At 38.8% G+C, this 20,018-nt stretch overlaps 1 protein-coding gene across 1 annotated transcript in view; it reads right to left on the bottom strand.

Annotated features, from left to right (window-relative positions):
* Positions 1 to 439: 439 nt before the first annotated feature.
* Positions 440 to 20,018, bottom strand: part of LOC148362567 (disintegrin and metalloproteinase domain-containing protein 10-like) — a 30,001-nt gene continuing 10,422 nt past the window's right edge. The window contains exons 3-16 of the mRNA XM_088340016.1: positions 15,051 to 15,169; positions 14,527 to 14,685; positions 13,986 to 14,086; positions 11,751 to 11,900; positions 11,212 to 11,304; positions 10,937 to 11,120; positions 9,258 to 9,421; positions 8,959 to 9,142; positions 7,891 to 8,041; positions 7,629 to 7,812; positions 6,224 to 6,332; positions 5,932 to 6,152; positions 5,731 to 5,857; positions 440 to 3,140 (exon numbers count right to left, since the gene is read on the bottom strand). Coding sequence (XP_088196142.1) covers positions 2,965 to 3,140; positions 5,731 to 5,857; positions 5,932 to 6,152; positions 6,224 to 6,332; positions 7,629 to 7,812; positions 7,891 to 8,041; positions 8,959 to 9,142; positions 9,258 to 9,421; positions 10,937 to 11,120; positions 11,212 to 11,304; positions 11,751 to 11,900; positions 13,986 to 14,086; positions 14,527 to 14,685; positions 15,051 to 15,169 — 2,122 coding nt within the window. The 3' untranslated portion in view covers positions 440 to 2,964. The remainder of the gene's footprint in view (positions 3,141 to 5,730; positions 5,858 to 5,931; positions 6,153 to 6,223; positions 6,333 to 7,628; positions 7,813 to 7,890; positions 8,042 to 8,958; positions 9,143 to 9,257; positions 9,422 to 10,936; positions 11,121 to 11,211; positions 11,305 to 11,750; positions 11,901 to 13,985; positions 14,087 to 14,526; positions 14,686 to 15,050; positions 15,170 to 20,018) is intronic.

The raw sequence follows: 20,018 nt of genomic DNA, 5'->3' as shown, positions 1-20,018 counted from the left end.
ATATATTAAATTTATGACAGAGGCCGCGGTCCAGTAGAAATTTGATCACAGGTCGTAATTGGCCCCCGAACCAGACTTTGGACATGGATTAGACGATATCTCACGACACATTGGTCGAATAACACTTCTCTATACCACAGAACGTCTTCAATACACATATCACAAATACCAGTTATGACTCCTTGTTCATGTGGTAAGGTATTATTACTACATTATTATAGTACATGCTCAATTTAAAGATAATGAAATACCCTTCGTTGTATTTGACAGTAAACAGTGGTCTATTTTATTGAATGAGTCATTTAATTAATGCATTTCAAGTACTTCAAAAAATGACATTTCTGCACAATACAATTGAACTTCTTTTTTTCCTTTTTCTTAGTAAAAATGTTCAAAGTGAACAAAAATTTTACTGTATAAAACACAGTGAACATTAAAATCAGACAGTAGTATTACTTTTTAATCGTGTGTTCTTTCGGCGTACATCAAAAATCAATTGGGACATTGCAGTGCACGCTTAACTATAAAAAAAATATATAGTTTGAAACCAAGACTAGGAAATGAGAAGTAAATTTACAGGCATTATTCTTCTGCTCTTCTAGCCAAACCATGCCACAGGGTAACAATGACTAAAATAAAAATGTCACATTAAATCCATCACACTCCATTTTTTATATCACCGATGACAGTGGAAGGGGAGGGGGTGCGTCGTAAGCAAAATCCAGTTGAACGAGCACAAACAGCAACATAAATAACTTAAGAGCTTTGTCACAAATGAACATTTGAATTGGAAGAAAATAGAACAAAAACAAATGTTTTTTTTAACGAAATGCAAATTTTTAGGGTACTGTACAAGTTTACATGTTGGATTCCGGAGCAGAGAATGTGAACTTGTTTCTTTAAAAAATAAAATCCCTTTTTTTTTTTTGCACAGACAAAATCTCGATTCGTGTTTTCTGTATTCTCAACACTCGGGACAATGTTTTAAGACTTTTACTTCTGATTACATGCACGCGAAACGGAATAGCGTTGACATTTGTCAGCAAAAAAGAAAGAAAAAAAACCTGCTAAATCCAGAATAGGAAATTGTGACGTGCTTCATCATTAGTGTCGAGCAAAAACCGATCAGAGTTAATTTTGCGAATTGTCCGTCAGGGAGGTTAAAAATTAGCCTGGACGCGACTTTCTTTATTTTCACATTGTCAGCATTGCATTGAAATGCATTGGGGGGAAAAAACAAAAATGGTACACTCGCATTTGGATTAATGCACTCTAGGGAAAAGAGTGAAAGCAAGGTCGTTAATAGGCGTGTGCTAGCTAAAATGCAACAGTGATTTATTTTACGAAGAATCAAGCACAACTTATTTATGAGCTTGTTAAATTCCAACAATGGAGATCGAGCTTGCGGGCCATCATACAATTAGCACTTGTTGAAAACTTAGTCAAAACTACAAGCACAGCAGCTGCTAATTACAATCGTGATCGTTCGGTCACCTCTCCAATCTTGTCAGTGCGCTGACCATTTCTCATTTTCTTTCCTCTGCTCATTAGTAACGAAAGGAATAAATGCCGACACTGAAATAGATTGAAAACGGAACTAAAACGAGAAGCTTTGATGGTATTATCCAGTTTAAACACAGAAGCCTCACTGTTTGGTCACCAATCATGCAACTATACAACTACGTCCATCGCAGCTGCTAATTACTGTCATGATCATTCTCTCTAATCTTGTCAGTGCAGTGTCTATTTTTTCCATTTTCTTTCGTCTGCCTATTTTTAATGACAGGTTCTAAAGTCAACTCGGAACAGACTGAAAATGAAGCTAAGAAGAGAAGCTCTGAATATCCGTTCTTAACGCGTAAGCCTCTTTGTAGTTTCGGTCACCGATTGTGTACATCCGACAGCATTCGATGCGGTTCAAGTCCGACATGTTTTGATAAAAAGGTGGGCATTGCAGCAAACTGTTTTAGTAGTAGTATAGTTCTTCAAGCATTCATTGCCACAGACGGCTATTTTGTAAAACGGTTGTCAGTAAAAAGTTTAGATTTGCTTCGTAAGTGATAGAATAACAAGCCGAAAGTTTTATTTTTTTAAACACATTAGTAAGAGTAATTGGAAATATAACTAAGCTGCAACAGTCCTTTCTCCTCAGCTTTAATCATGGTTCTTCATTCGTGTAGCTGGTAAAACTTGACAAGAAACAATGGAAATCAACGAAGAGATTCCTCCTGTGTTAGCAAGAAATAAAATCATGGAAAAGGATATGGTGACGGTTCAGATTGAGAACAATCAACCCAAAGTGAACCAGCTCCACCTGATTGAACGACCGCAGAGAGGATCCGACCGTCGTTCCTGATGTGTTAAAAGTCCTGAGAGCGCTAACCCAAAAATAAAACCCTCAAACAGAAAGAAGAAAAAAAAAACACAAGAAGAGTGAAGAATTACACATTTACAGTAGAAGAAATAGTTCGTTTCTGACTTATGATACACTAAATATGTACAATCACATGCAGGAGACAGTCTGCGCCAGGGACCGGAGCATGTGAGTCCTTCGACATTTTGGGACGAAAGTGGAAATCGCAAAAGTAGAGCCGATGATCCCCCCTTACCCACCTCCGGGTGTCTTCGTCTGGCCCCCGTCTGGCTAAAACAGCGCAGGAAAAAAAGAACGAAAAACACGGCGCGACTGCTCGGCTCCTTTGAATTGAACCAAAATAATATGACCGAAAAAATAAGAAGCGAGTTTGTGTTTGGGAACGCCGAACCGGCTCCTTGATGGTTCTCCTGGCGTGTCCGTAAACAGGAGCACGCCTCGTCGGTGTTGATGGTGCTTTTCTTTGGATGGAGTGACGTTTGAAGATTCCCACTGTAGGCACAAGGAGGAGCCAAGGCATCGGAGGGGGGACGGCGGGAATGACGACGAGAAGGTGAGGGAGGTCAGGCCAGGGAGGGTCTGAGGTCGGCTCAGCGTCTCATCTGCCCCATTTGATAGTTTTCTCGGGGTTGGCGGTGATGTCGCTGGTGCTGTGGCTGGCCCTGCCGCTGCGGGGGCCTCTGACCCTGCCGGGAGCCCCCGTGGCCGGACTGATGCTGCACCTGGGAGCTGGCGTGCTGCTGCGCTCGCCGCCTCTTTAATGTGCCTGTTTGGAGGGGGGGGAATGAATGTCAGATGCAGAGAGGGATTTTCAATAACAAAAACATGTTTGCTCTGAATTCAAGCCAGTGGTGTCAGAACTACCCCTATAGAAACGCTAATATTACCAAACACCATATCTCTTTTTAATAGTTTGGTCAGGGTGCGACTTATACTCAGGTGAAACTTGTATGTGAAATTATTAATACATAATGTCATTGACAGGGCGGCACAGCGGCTAATTTGTTAGCTCGTACGCGGAACAGTTCTGAGGTTGTGAGTTCAAATCTAGCTACCAGCCTTTTGCATGTTGTGCTTGCGTGGGTTTCTTTTGGGTACTCCAGATTCCTACCACATGCCAAAAACATGCATGTCAGGTCAATTGGTCAGTCCAAATCATCCATTGGTGGGAGCTGGTTGTCTGTCTCTGAGTGACTGCGATTGGCTGGCGACCAATTCGGGGTGTCACCTGTTCCCTGCCCAAAGATAGCTCGGATGGGCTCTGGAACCCCCGCAACCCCATTTTCTTTTAGCAGTACAGAGATAACTTGGTATTAGTGGTTAATTAGGAGTAAAACCACCCGTAAAAAGCCGGGAAGAATTTTCGCACTTTTTTGGGCGGCCCTAATTAACTTACCGACTGTGAATCAGAAAGGGAGGGATAGAGTGAGAGAGCAAGCAAGAAAGCAAGAGAGATGCATCGCTTCGGCGGTATGACGAATGAGCGGGACACAAACTGTTAGCGAGATGCAGGGAAGCGCAAACCAGGAGTTCGGTCACAGTACAGTGTGAAAGACGCTATGATACGAATTGGCATCGGAGATCTCAAGTCGGGGTGCCGGCCTATCAGCGTGAATCATGGTTGCCCCGCAATTACCTCACTCAAAGAGTCGCGAGAGCAGTGCGGTCGGTGCAGGAACCATTTGTTATATTTTGTTTTGTTTCGATTTTTACATTCAACGGCTTGTCAATATGTTCTTTAATAACGCGGGAACATTTTCTTTCAAGATAACATGTATTTGGTTTTGGATTTTATCAAATGAATTTTCCCCAAAAAATGCAACATACTCGGATGGCTCATGTTTTTTTCTTCTGATTTATGGATTTTTTGGCTGATGCCACTTATACTCTGGAGCTAATTATGGTCCGGAAAATATGGTAATGCAAAAGCAGTAACATAGTTTCAATTTATAATGCCAGTAGAATCGCTAGATTTTGTCTTATGATTATTTACCATATACAGCCAAATTTAGAACTCTAAAATACAATCACTCTAGAGGACATTTCAACATCCTCCCCATCTCCCTTTTCTCTCCTCGCTCACTGGATTCCAGAAGACATGCAAAGACAGAAGTTTTAGTAAAGGAATGTTTGAGTTCTATTTAGTTTATCTGTCAAAACTATGTTGAAACATTTGCTTTAGAATTTCATATAATGAATAAATAAATCAACTGTTAAAATAACTAAATCTTGTTCCCCCTTCGGTGGCTGGGTAAGTATTCTAATAAAATAACCGCCCCTGATAGTTACGTTACTTCGATTTAAATTTACAATATGATTTGTTTATGTTTTACTTTTAGAGACATTTTTGATTGGTATGTAGTCAGACATAAATTGAAGTGATCTGGGGAACTTTGACCCGGTTAGAATAATACCCAATTGCCTAACTGATCCCCATAAATTTCCCTCACTAAGTTTAACAAACTGTGTCCCCCACCCTCTTTGTTTCCTTGAGTGCATATTTATGTCTATACTGTATATGTATCTCCCATCCGTCCCTTAATATAACTATTCGGTCCCAAGCGCCGTGTTTCATTCACTTTTCTTCTGTAGATTTGTAGTAAACAAATTTTCATGGGCCTTAAAAAAGTCACGGATAAATTGTGCATGTCACCACGCTTTAGATCATCTACACAAATTTAAATAATTAAAGTTGTTGAGCTACAAGTTTTCATATTTTGGGTGTGTATTTATTTTAGTATGTGGCTATTTTAAAGTACTTTTAGAGGGGCTGCTTCTCAGCGATGTAGGCTTATGAGAGTATTTAAAGCAAGTATTTTACAATCGTCCTTCCAATATATGATGTTCCAGTTCATTCTTTAGCACTCTTAGATCCATTTTGCTTATTATGACTAGTACTATTCCTCTGTTTTTCCTTACTTTATTAATTCTTAATGTGATTTCATTGAAAGTGTGAAAAGCATTTAATGGCATTGTGTGTTAATATATTTACCCGTTTATAAATTTCAAAATGATAAAATAATGAATTATATAACATTCAGAATGCACTAGTAATTTGTAGGTACATCATGAGAAAAAGACTGAATTGGATAGACACATCACCAGATGGAGTCATGCCGTACGAATGATTTGGTTCTCTGTGTGTGGTGTGAGACACAAATATCAGCAAATGTCAAGGTGACATTTCTTATGTATTGCAATTCCTGATGACAAATTATCAGTAGAAGCTTTCACTAATGACTCCAACCTCTTATACATTCAGATTTGATAAACAGAACCTCCATGTTAAACCAAGGCAATGCTATCACTCAAAATTTGATCGTGATTCCCTCAATTGAATTTGTTCCCAAACTCACCTGGAAGTGGTTTAGGGGGAGGGAGCTTGGGGTTACTGCTGGGTGTATGAACGCTACAGATCTTGATGAATCCTGCCATGAGCATGATGAGAGCGATGCCCATCAGTAACACTGCCCACCAGTGAGCCTGCAAAGGAAATCAAGCTAAACCTTAGAGGAGGACAATAGGAGATACAGAATCATAACGGAATTGGCACGTACCACGATCCATTCTGCAATGTTCTCGTAGAGCTCCGGGTTGAAAATGGCCTTCTTGAGTCGGGCCAACGGTCCGTCGGCATCCACCAGACGGCACTTCATGAACACGTCGCAGTAACCTTTGAAATCGTTGCAGGGCGAACCAGCTGGCAGGGTGGTCACCTTCTTGCTAAAGAAGCGAGCCAGACGTTCCGAGCCTGTGCTACTGCATGTGCCGGGGTTCACTGCGGACACGATGTCGTGTGAATTATTAGCCCACTTTCCGGACGCATTTCAGGTAACGGACGTGACTCACTCTTCTCCATGCAGCAGACGTGACAAAGCTCCGTCTCGTCTTTTCCTTCCTGGCTGGCGCACGTGCAAGCTTCCAGTCCGTACTTATCACAGATGGATCCAGAGCAGCCCTGTGGGCGAAGAACGGCGAATGTCAGCCACGTAATGGCGGCCCTAAATCTACATTATTAGGTTGTTTTCTATGTAAGCCTGGAAATGTGAAAGCGGAGCAAACGTTTTTAACCTGAAAATGTTTTTGAAGAGGAATCATTTCGATAAGACCCAGTGGGATTACATTTGATTCACAATGATGCAGCTTTGTTCGCAAGACCACATTGCAGTTTTGCTTTTGTTGTCAACGTGGAATTATTACTTTCTAGAACGATTCGTTTGGAAATGCTTGAACTTGATTTTTTTTTTCATGTTCAAGATGTGGGTATAAATAAAATATTGCTACATTGAAATGTAATGAGATTTTAATGTATAATATGTCCATTATATTAAAACAAATAATAGCATTAACCAGTCTGAGGAAAACCCTTTTACCAAAATTTTGGACATTCACAATTTGGGCATATTTTTTACTCATAGCTCAATTGTATTCAAAATATCAAAATTGGTAGGCTGTGGCTAGATGACCGAAGATCCTTCCTGCGGCTGTCTGCTGCCATCCATGTCAGTGTGGATGAGCTCTCGCTGGTCCCTTTCCTCACAAGATTAATCTGTGCCTTGCCACCATTTTTGTTATAAATTATTAATTTTATTTTATCTTAACCATTAAATGTCTTTGTATTTGCCGTTCTGTGTTTTTGGTTAGGTAAAGAAATCAGTGGATTTCATTTACTTATTGTACATTGAAGGTTTTTACACACCACGTTGGGTTGCAATTTGCTGCCTGATAAGTACTATACTAATATATTTTGATTGATTGAGCTGAGCCGTAGTCTGCTGAATCAAATTGTGTTTCTGCTCAGTCAAGCCAAATCAAAGTTTCTCTTTCTTCTTTCCAAGTAGAGTTTCACAAACCAAGTACCGAAAAACAATTCAATGGTCTTTTGTGGAAAGATTCAGGGTATTTCAGGTATTTCAAAAGAGTCCATAGTACAAAGACTCGAACGAGGTCGGACTCAAAAGTGAACAGTAAATATTGTTTATGTGTATGTTTCACGGTGAAATATTAATTCTGCATGGCAGGATGGTATGCATAAGTGGGAATCATAAATTTAAGTCAAGATGGATATGAAACATTTACTAATTTTTCAAAGATATTGATAATACCATCCAAGACGCCATATTGTCCAATTTGCACATACATTGCTTGATAATTACACAAAAAAAGTACTCAGCGTTTAGCATTTCAAATCCCACCAAAACACATCCAACTTTTCCGAGCAGTCGGAAGTTTGCAAAAATTGCCAGTCACTCACCCCATTCACACAGACTTGAGTCTCGCCGTGACAAGCTGTGAAGTTGGCTTTGGGCTCCGAGGACGGGCACTGGGGGCTCACCCCGTTGCACATGCCCTGATGAGCGCACTCGGATTCGTCCCTGCACTTCTCGTTGCGTCCCTTGTAGCTGCACTCGGGGGTGCAACAGGGACCCTGGCTAGGACTGAGCGCAAAGCAAAAGTCAGATCCGCACGTTTGCATAAAGGGTCTAAAAACTAAAAAATAGTCTCAGGCTATGTACCTGCAGACTTTTCCGGGCTTTAATTTGCACTTTTTGTTATCAGCCTGGTTGGCATCGTAGCAGCACTGATCCCTGCACTGATCACTGTAGCCACAGTCACACTCCTCTCCCGGCTCCACGAGGCCATTTCCACAGATGGGTTGGCCAGACTCTGGTTGGAGGAGGGAGGAAAAAAAACAGCATCCGTTAAGTTAGTTTCTCACACCATGAAACCTCCAATACCTCCCTTGTAAAACTCCCCAAGTAAAAGCCTTTATTTGTTTATTTATTAAATACTCCATTATACATTAACACCAAAGAATAAACCCAATATGTACTTTGTAAACGTTGTATTTTTTTTTTTTTTTTTTTTTTTTTTTTTTACAAATAACTACTGCACTGTCAAATTCTGATTGAAAAAATAATTTGTACTAAAAGGCGAAATTGATTCGAGGACACTAAAATTAAATTTTACATGATTCGTTGCCGCCATTATCTGGACATTATGGTAAACTTTAATAGGGCAGGGTTCGGCAACCCAAAATGCTGAAAGAGCCATATTGGACCAACAACCCCAACCACCCCAAACAGGTCTGGAGCCACAAAAAATTAAAAGCCGCTTATAAGCCTAACAAAGAAAGACACAAAACTGGTTCTATCCATCTATTCATTGGAAAACGTTACGAATGTGTCCTGTTTGTCCTAATTAAACATTTTTAAAAAGCACCAGGGAGTCACTAAGGAGCACTAAAGAGCCACATGCAGCTCCAGAGCGAGTTTAGAGAAAAAAAAATAGAAAATAAAAAAGCATCTTCCACTGTCTCTCAATGCTTTTTCAGTCCAGAGCATTTTGTTGACATGACTTTAGCAGTAACTAGAAATTTAAAAAGATTTGTGCATATGTAATGTAGGCTTGTCAAGCTGTTTTATATACATGTACTACTCAGACCGCAACGTCATTGATGCACATGCAGAAAAAGGGCATGGTGACCGCTTACCCAATTAGAATGCCCAACTCAATGCACGCTGGAAATAGGCAACGTAAACTGCAATATAGCAAGTGATTACATTAATGACAAACCAACATACCAACAAAACAGTTGCTTCTCTTTTTCTCCAGCACTTGGCTAATGTTGCGCACGCTACATATGGAGAATTTGTTGTTGTTGAGCTTGTCCCCCGACGTAGCTCTGGCATACATGATATAATTGCCCTTCTCCTTCTTGTCTTGGCTCTTTGACTCACCCGGGGTGCACTCTGATCCAGAGTCGTGCTGCGTATGAAGAAAAATATAAAAACAAAGGTCAAAAGAAGAAGAGCAGACAAAGAGGAACAGGATCCAATAAATCCTTCCAGTTGCGAATGAATGCAGTACACGAGTTACTCACCGGGGAACCGAAGTTGTGGCCTACTTCGTGGGCAAAGGTTATGTGCGAAACCTTGGGAGGAACGTGGGAGGCATAGTTTTGCACTGTGATGATCCCCGTGTTGAGAGACTTTTTCTTCCCATCAGAGTACAACTTGCTTTTTTCACAGATCCCTCCGGAACTCCCTGATGACGAAAAGCACTTATTTAAAAAAAAAATAAAAAGCTGCACTCCAGAGCGTGCATCGGATCTTATGAGATAAGAAAACAAATTGGAGTTTTATGTTTCACAGGTGCAACCAACCATTTGTTGATCTTGACTCTGGTTTCCATAACAACCACAAGTGTTATGGCCTTAGGCCCCTGTAAAGTTGTGTTTTTTTTTTGTTCTCACTAGCAAAGAGAAATCATTGCTCACCGTGTACTGAACTCTCAAACTGTCATATATTTTCGACCACTGGCCAAGATCAAAAAAAGTCTCCTTTCGGAGTGTGAATATGTAAATTGTGAGTTTGATATTGGCTTTTATTGATTTTCTAAATGTTAATTTCGAAAAAAAAAAAAATAATAATAATAAATAAAAAAAAAACCAAACACATGTTCCCCATTTTATAGAAGGGCTTTGAATGCACCATGATGCATTTAGCAAGCACAGAGTAAATCAATTATTATTCCAAACTACAGTTTAGGGGCCATTAGCAGCCCGCTGACTTTTAGTTAGCGTCCTGAAGCATAAGACTGAAAATTATGCCAAGTGCCATTAACAAAATGTATTTGCATTGTTATGGGACAGTGCATCAAATTTAGTGCCTCCTAGTGGTGGAATAGCTTCATTCATTAAAGAACAAACGATATTGATTTTTACAAAAAGCAAAAATAACATTACTTACATACAAACAAGTATTCAAAAAAATACTCTTAGGCTAGGAAATGTGCATTAATTTTACAAAAAATGAGCCTCACCTGAAGGGAGCGGGCATGTTTGTCTGCCATATTGCGACTATGGGTTCACCCAAAACCAAAAACCCTCAGTGAAAAGCTGGGAAATAAATTATGAAGAAAAATTGTGCAGTTTGATTATTTCCAGTCTCCGTAGTGTTTACTGTTCCTTGTGCTTTTTGGAACTCGTTTTTGGTTGTCCGACACAATAGTAACATCTAGTGGTCAACAAAACAAAACACTGTCCCAGCCATTATCCAAAAAATGCTTATTGTAAAAATTACAATTTTCAGTGTAACCTATTTTGCCATAAAATAGGTCATTTCTACTAACCTTATCAAAACGATGCTTGTGTTTTTGTTTGAAAATAACATGAAATAAAAGTTTGGGAAGCTTGTTAAACTACAGTGAAAATTAAATAAATAAAACGTTTTCTTTTATGTTTCAATATTTTTGTGAATGGCACTCAGTGTAAAAGGTTTGGACAATACTAAGCTGCTTGATGAAAACCCAATTGGAGTTGACTGTATAAACACGAGGGAAGACGAGTACATCCATTGTATGTTTATATACAAAATATGCTTGGTTATCAAATCATCACTAGCATAGCACTAATGCTAAAGGAGGACCCAATTCAGATTCTAAAAAGTAATTACATCTACTTATAATGTTCTACTAATATTCATACACCAATTATCTGGAAAGGAATCCCTGTTAAAATCTAACTTATGAGAATTGAACAAATGGTTGCTGCTCTGTTACCTGAAGGGGCTCCCACCCAGGCCAATCCTAAAACGCCGTCATCAAAATCTCTATCGGTGAAAACATATGCTAAACAGTAATCATCATGGTTCTGCTCAGAGTTCAGCTCCAGGAACTTCTCCACTCCAATGTTACCAAAGCGAAAAGGGTTGGATTTATCCTTCTCGTCACTGGTGGTGTTTATCTGTGTGGGAGGATAAGGAAGCTTGTTAAAGCAAACGGCATGACAAAGTATTTTCGTCATTAAAGAAAAAAAATCTAAACCGCGGACTCACCCTAATTCGCTTCACCATGAAACTGATGTTGCGAATCCCTAAGAAGTCTGTGCCCTGATAGATAGCATTAATGGCTTTCACATGGCTGGAAATCTGAAATGGAAGATACGTGGGATATTTTGATCAATAACTCCTTGCACACCAAACTATTGTTTTTTTCCAGATGTTACTTTTTAATGGAGGGTTACGGAACACTGGTCCCAATTATTGCCTTGCACGTTTGCAATCTTTCTTCATTTTCCAATAAATTTAATGCTGACTAGGGTGTGCGTTTGCCATTTCAGCTATTGTGCTATACAGAAGAACTGAACCGATTCTTATATCAATATTGTGTGTGCAGGGGTATTAATATGAATGCTGTTCTTAGAGAGTGTGATGAAAAACTTCCAACACGGCTGCTTGACTTGTTAATTAGTGTGAGGAAGGTGCAAAAAGCAACACCCGTTTGTCATTATAGTGCGTTACACGATCAACAGAGCGTCGTGAGGGACAATAGCACCTAATCCCGCGTAGGTTTAATATGTTTAGGCGTATCTCACCTGAGCGATGACTGCCTCTCTAGTCTTGTAATACTTAAAGAAGAGGTGATCTGTTTGGATGAAGAGCTGGCACGTGTTTTTCTCAGCCTGGGCCATCCTCTTCTTCCTCAGCATCACAGATTCATTAAGAACCGCCAGGCTGTGGAGTGCCTGGTGTGACAGAGGACCAGGAAATAATAGACTGCAGTTAAATTATACACCGTATACTACTGTAAGGGCCTTAACAACCCAACAGCACCTGAATAAATCATGCTTGGTGTTTTATTCCGGCCTCTCTTTTTTGGGTACAGAAGCAACATAAAACATACTAACTACCACAGATACTATATTGCATTAAAATGATAGTTATAGTTAACAAATTGAGTATTCACAAAAATGAGAAGAAAATAAGAAGTTCTGAGAAAGATGACATCTATAGCAGTCAAGGGCAATGAATGAGTTAAGAGCAATTGATTGAAATACTTATGTATACAGAAATATCACATTACTAAGAGGCTCAAATTAGGTAATTGAGACACTCTCCTTGAAATATGAAAGATGGTTCTTTTACAATACTGCCTCTAGGTACGAGAGTAGCTTATATTGTATGATTTAATAAGAATAATGCAGAAACTGTGACATCTTTATTCAATTATTTTATGAAGATGACATTGTTTTAAAGGGATTCTGACCAATACGGAACTACTGCAGTGTTCTTATGCCCGGTAGAGTTAGGCAGACGCGCTAATTTTACGTGAAGTCACTTTGGGTACTTACCCTGTTGATTTTAATGTAATCTCAAGTAACACCCTTACAACGGTCTTCATGTTAAACTATCCTATTCATCTAATTTAAAGACCATTAAAATCCGCTAATTACAATAGACACACAAGACCCAAAAGGGACAACAACAATAAGCCAGCTTCCGCATTAGCTCAGCATTAAAAACCATTTGCTCTTCCGGGTAGAACACCTGTCAAACAACAAATTTTCCTACCTTTTTACAGCTAAAATGAACCTGCGCCACCCAATGGATACAACAAGAATAATAATAAATGACACACAAACATTTTGGCGCGTACACTATGTTTTATAATGCAAAATATGTTTTCCAAATGTATATTTTTTCTCTAATGTGACAACATGTTTCGATCAATCACTGTATATCAAAGCATAACAACTTTGTTTTTAATCTTGAATTGAATGTTAGAGTTAAGGCTGCAACTACCGATTATTTTAATATTCCGATTTTTTTTAAGACATTTTAAGTTTAAAAAATGTCCTCTTAAAATATTGATGTTTTAGACGGATAAAAAAATAGTGCACAAAACGACAAGACTCGTCTATGATATAAAACTAACAAAAAAAGTGTTTTTAAAATAGCATAGCAATGACAGCAAACAAAAATACATACAAATGTATACGATACACCAGCAAATATGCAAGATCCGTTTTTGCATGTAAAAAAGGAGGAAGCGTCAGAGGAGAATGCCTCGGATGCAAATAGTTAGGGTTATCGTTTCCTTTTGTAAATGATTGATGCTGTTTTTTGTGTGCTGTGCCTGAATAAAAATCCACAGACAGACAAACAATCCTCTACACTAGGGATTGCTTGTACGTACACCAAAATTACTAAGTCAAGTCAAGTCACATTTATTTATATAGCCCTTAATCACAAAAATGTCTCAAAGGAATGCACAGGAATACAATTACACCATTACCTGATCTTAAACCAACATGCGGGCAAGGAAAAACTCAAAACCTCAGTGTGAGGAAAAAAGAAACCTTGAGAAGGGGCCACACAAGTGGTAATCCCCCTTCTAGAGCTGTTGTGTTATCTACTGGATTTGCAGAAAACCATTTATATTTAATCTTAATGAACATTAATTGTTTTAGGCAGCACTTTGAGTTGCATTTCAGTGTATGAAAAGTGCTATATAAATACATTTGGATTTGGATCAAGTTTATCTTGCGCATCAAAAAATTTTCTCGGAGTGCTGCTGGACCAAAAAGCAATGAGTGATTTGAATTAACATGCTGAGTGCTGCCAAAACAAATCAAGATTAAATTTGTTGCCCACACTTTAAATAATTTTAATTGATTTTATTGGTTAGATGTTGCAGCCCTAGTTACAATGTGTTGACATGGTGTTTAGCGTTCATTTCAGGTTTACCATAGAGATAGAAGCAACCAATTCACGTGTATTTTCTTTCATCTGAACAGTCCTAAGGCAAACAAGTGTTTGGTGATGTTCACCTTTGATGGTTCTTCAACACCGGAGGCCTGGTACTTCTTCATCTTCTCGAACACCGACCCGTCAGCACAGCCACCCTCAGAGCCATACTTGTGAGGATATTCTAAGAGAAAAGAGCCCGACATGACGTGATGAGGATTATGGAAATGTTAGCTCCTTAACCTCCACTGAGTCACTCTTGTTTGTGATGCTAGTCATGATCAGCTAATAAGTGTCCTTACACGCCACCTGAGCCTCTGTCGCTTCTGCACGATATGCTATTAACTAATTGCTCATATTTAACAGAGTAAAGCACACATAAAATGTGAGCACTCTTCACCATCTATACCAATGTTCTAGACAATTTTAATGAGCCAGTACCCTAAGAGAAAAATCATGTTACTCAGCTAATGAGTAGCCTGTGTAGATTTGCTCTTCAGGGGGGGTTTACAGAAATTAGCTTGTATCAACTCAGTTCAAATAACGTCACACTTTCAAAAAACGATATTTATTCAGGAAGTGACACCGAATAGCATGAGAAGTTTGAGAACTCAGAGGACTCACTTATGTCGTCTTCATGGTAAATGACGGAGTGAAAAGGCACGTCTTTGCCTTCCAGGTATCGTTCGGTGGGCTCCACATAGTAGTTGCCGTGGTAACTCTGAATGAAGCCCTCGAATTTACCGTCCACGATGGAGCCGTGAGCAAGGGTACCTTTCTCACCTGGGCAGACAAATTGCAAACACTTGATTTCAGAGTGGCGCACAGGAATAAAACAAAGTGTTCCAAGTAAGGCATGTCAACCGGGATATATTACACGGGTAATTTGGAAGTAGTCATAACTGGTTATATATTGTACAAAGCTGAGCTGCTTTTTTACATTGGATTGCTTTCATCAGTAACATACAGTCAATACAAATAGCTTACATATAACATATTGTTAATATATTGTTTAACACCTACCTTTCTGACAATATCAAACTGAACATTTCCATAAAAGTAGAACATTTGATTCATCTCTGTTTTGCAAATGGCCGGTATGTTGCTCGAGGCTCGTCTGTGATAACGGATATGGGGTGTCTTCTCACCGTATATTTCTCCAGTGTAGATGTGAGAGGTGTCATACGTTGACTCTTCTCCTGAAACTTCCACTTTCAAGTCTGGTGTGAACAAGCTGGTATCCCTCTTCATGCGTAAATTAAAATTCCTGAGGAGAATGAAAATCATGTAAACAAAACAACTCGTTAGCGATAAAAAAAAATGAAATTTAATTTATTTCAGGTTTTGTCAAGATGTGTCCTGTCCTCACTTAAAGTCACTGACATCTTTCACAGCAATTTTCCAGACTTTAGATAATACAAATGTGACAGGGATGTAGACCATTTTTATGTGTTTAAACATACATTGTATTTTCCGGACTATAAGGTGTGACTTAAAAAAAAACATGCTTCCAACTCATCCGCGTTATGGTCTATGGTTTGCCACTAACTACCTCTACCACTCAAGCAAGTGCCACCGAACTCAGATGTACAGTGAGCACTTTAAAAATTTGGAATCAATTCAGAAAACATTTTGGACTTCACTGCTCATCTAGACTTGCCCCTGTCTGCAGAAATTACTCATTTTCACCATTCTGCTCTGAATGTGCTTTTGAATTATGGTCAGACCCTGGACAATCGTTTATTTTGATTGTGTATTTCCCTCAATTACTATCCTCTCAGGAAAATTCGGACTCCCCGCTGCTCATCTATTTCGGAACTTTCAGATGCAGCATCTTATCCAAAACCAATTTCTTCAATTCCCAAACCGACCAACAGAGACCCTGATGTACTCCTTATTATCAGTAGACAACAAAAACAATCTCTGAGCTCCAAACTTTATATCTCTATTTTATAAATTCAATCCAAACATCACTAAATTCATTAAGGTCTTTTTGGGACCAAGATCTCAAAATCACAATTTCTGATAAGAAATTGTACCAAATACTCAACAGTGTACATTCTTCATTTATTTGCGCAAAACATTAACTCCTCCAATGAAAAATCCTGCACAGAAGCCTTCTAACCAATGCAAATCTGGCACAAAAAAAATTCCTGGACATGCCAGACTTTAGCAACTGATGTAAAGAATCACCAGCTGATCACATACATATGTTTTGGTCTTGTCCCAAACTCAATGACTTTTGGTTTTCAATTTTTTATACACATTAAGTAAAGTCCTCAGCTTCCAAATATGCCCAGACCCACTCATTGCCTTTATTGGAGTCCGGCCACAAACGCGTCGATCCAGACCACCAAAAACTGTCGATTCCTTTTGCACCCTTCTTGTGAGGAGACTCATCCTCCTTAAATAGACGGATGCATACCCTCCAACACACAATGATGAGTGAAATATTACAAAACCTGAAGAAAAAGAGAAATTCAGATTCTCTCTTAAAAATGTCCTACAATCCTTCCAAGAGACCTGGCAACCCTTTCTATCACACATAGATACCCCGCAGTTCGACATAGATGATCACTTGCTCTGAGCTGCTTCTCGCCCCACTTGTTTGTTTTTCTCATTTAATTATTGATATACATCTGTAGTGTGTGTATGTATATATTAGTGTTTGTGTATGCATGTATACGTACACTATACAAATGGTTAGATTTATTATTATTATTTATTATTATATTTTAGCTCCTTTTTTTCTTGGATGGTGTGAATGTGTGGCTGAGTGTGTTGTTTAGGTGTCATACGCAGCGTTTAGAGCACCGACACTTAACCACTAGAGCACAAGTGAGACACAGATGACATAGGAAAAGGCATTTAATTTTATCTTATTATCCCACCATTTTAACTTACAGAGCCAGAAACAAATGTTAGAGAAACAAAGTTGTCCTGAAAGACATAAGTGATTTCAAAGTCAGATTTGTCATCAGTAAAGAGTTATTTACCTCGTCGTGCATTTTTAAATGTATTTATATTTTTTCAGGATTGTTTTCTCCATTCTCTTAAATTTATTTTTGGCACCACAAGTTAAAATAGTGCGATAAAAAAAAAAAAAGAAAAAAAAAAATCGAATGCCTTTTTATATGTCATTTGTATCACTATGGATATTAGTGGTTAGGTTTTCGGGGCTCTGGGTGCCTACAATGTTTTGCAATTTTGGTCAGAGACAAAACTCAATAGAGTTGCTCCTACAGTAGTTTTAATTATATGTGCCTTACAGTCCAGTGCGCCTTATATATGACAAAAGACTATTTTGGGGTGCGTAAATAATTCTGTGTGCTTTATAGTGCAGAAAATACTGTATATTCTTTCCCGAATAAAATGTAATAATTTCCACGTTTGGGACATTTACAAGCAGTGTGGCAAGCTGGTGTAAAGCAAGTAAATTAACACAAAAATAAAACTATCATTCAAATACAATTTAAAAGTCAACACCAAGAAGCATTTTCCACACTATTTCATTCTGTTGTCAACTTTAAATCAGGCAGTGGCTAACCTTCTGATACTCAATATTGTATTGGTTGTGAATTGGAAATGAATATTTAGATGAGCAATTGTTAGCATGGCTTTGTGGAGGACAATTCAAACGGGAAAGGAGGGTGACGGGTTCTTGCTTTTGAAGGAAACAGGCGTCTTCCTTCCATTTTCCACACAGCTCTTATCAATCTCTCGCCTATTTAGCCGCGTACGAGGTTGGCAGCAGCAGGCTTTGCTCCATGTGGGATGATAAACAGCCTGAGCCAGATGGTCATGGAGTGTGGACACGTTCATGCAAAACGCGCCACCTCATTATACCAAAGAAAGAACTTAAGAGAGACATATTTGGTTTAACACAAAGGTGTTTTACCTTATTTTTTTAAGGCACGTTAATACAAAAATAATTAAATTCCGACCAGTGAAATGTAATATCCATCTCACACAACGTTTACTGGGAAAAGGCAATAATAGGCTTCATGCATATTTTGAATAGTCAAATTCAAGCACTTATCAAGGACTTTTAAAGCCAATTTTCCAATGTCTCCAGTACCATTTAAAGAAATTCAGAGTGAATCAATTAATAGCCCTGTTGTTGGAGGTTACTGAGTGTTCCCTGTAGGAAAAAGAACCAGAAAATCTTAAGCCAAATATCAAACCAGCAGCTATTATTCATTGAATGGGGCATTGAAAATGAAACATGAAATGAAAAGGGAAATGGTTTTTATGTGCCCCATTTCATTAGGGTTTGCTGGCGTCTCCATTTGGTCCATATTATATCAAATTTTCGTGTTTTTCTTACTGACAGCACGAGGGAAGAAATGCAATTGCAAAGTGAGGCCACCAGATAAGGCTTATCGGCATATTTTTAAAAGACTTGCACTATTATTTTTCTTTATCTATTGCGAAGTCTATAATGTCAGACTGGCGAGAAACATGGCAAGAATTTCAAGCATTTGAAGGCACTTTACCCTAAATTCAAACACCTTTCTAACCTGGAAAACACAACATTAACATTTACCGTATTTTCCGCACTATAAGGCGCACCGGGTTATAGGGCGCACCCCGAAAAAATAGTTTTTGGTCCTATTTTTGACATATATAAGACGCACCGGATTATAAGGCGCTACAATGGGAACGTGGACAAAACAGTCAGATAGTTCAGTCCAACTTATTACCCCCTTAACATTCCGAAAGCTTGCAAAGACGCAAATACGTGTCGAGAACACGTGCGAATGTGGTGTCCGTAAGATGTCACTCGAATGCATCGTTCCATCATTCGGAAGGTTAAAGTCTTGGGATTCAAGAAATGATAACCATTCCTTCGTATCTATTTTCTTTTTCGCTCGCAACTTTACTGTGCATATGACAATAAACACTTGGAATTGAGTGTAATTTAAAAATAGACACTCCATTCCATCCATTATCTGCACCGCTCATCACAGAAACATCGAGTTCAGTCTGAAACAAGACAATATAAAACCGGGAATAGCTCACCGAAGTCATTGTGTTCATAATAATGTGCAGGCAATGTCCTCTTATATCCGTGAGGGTAGTAAATCCAGGAGAATACAATATTTACAAATACAGAATAGAAAAAAATGCTTTCTCTATGCCATCGGCCACATGCTATACGCATTCATCTTTTTCGGCCAATTGCAGGCTTTGTTTCGCTGTTTAAGCCAATGGCAGCCTGTACATTATAAAAAGGATCCGCCTCTTGACCTCCGAATAACTTTAGCCAATAGTGATCGATTCAACTGATGATTGACACATCTTTTTGGGCCAATTGCAGGCTTTGTTTGCCGTTTGAGCCAATGGCAGTCTGTAAATGATAAAAAGGATCCGCCTCTTGACCTCCGAATAACTTTAGCCAATAGTGATCGATTCAACTGATGATTGACACATCTTTTTCGGCCAATTGCAGGCTTTGTTTGCCGTTTGAGCCAATGGCAGTCTGTAAATGATAAGAAGGATCCGCCAATTGACCTCCGAATAACTTTAGCCAATAGTGATCGATTCAACTGATGATTGACACATTGGTTAGCCAATGAAACGCCGGTAAATAAATCCCACCATCCACCGCGTACTACTTGGCGTTCGGGGGAAAATCGAGTCGGCGGCTGCAAGTTAGTTGGAAAACTTAATGTTGATCCATAAATAAGGCGCATTGTATTATAAGGCGCATGGTCAGCTTTTGAAAAAAAATAAAGGCTTTTAGGTGCGCCTTATAGTGCGGAAAATACGGTAAGCATTTTCAAGGATGTCAAGCACCCACCCGTAGAAACCCTCAAAACAAACTCAAAGTTCCAAAATTCTGAAAAGGAAATTTGAGTTGGGTTGTTTTTTTTGTGAAGAATTCAAGACAATCCTCAAACTGCGGGGAAATCTCTTATCAATCAATACCTGCTTATTTTCTTCCAATATCCAAAACATCAAAACAATAAGCTATTCTCTTTTACAAGTGTATTTTAATGCTAACATGTAATGATATATCAAATTTTCTATTGTCATTAATATCAACGCAACGTTGACATTCCAGGATAAACAAGCAATAAAGACTTTATAGAGGAAAACAAAATAAAAAAAGT

The sequence above is a fragment of the Urocampus carinirostris genome, chromosome 7 (genome assembly GCF_059441175.1).
Source record: "Urocampus carinirostris isolate Australia breed hairy pipefish chromosome 7, RoL_Ucar_1.0, whole genome shotgun sequence".
NCBI lineage: Eukaryota > Metazoa > Chordata > Actinopteri > Syngnathiformes > Syngnathidae > Urocampus > Urocampus carinirostris.
This window is presented reverse-complemented; position numbering and strand designations above follow the sequence as displayed.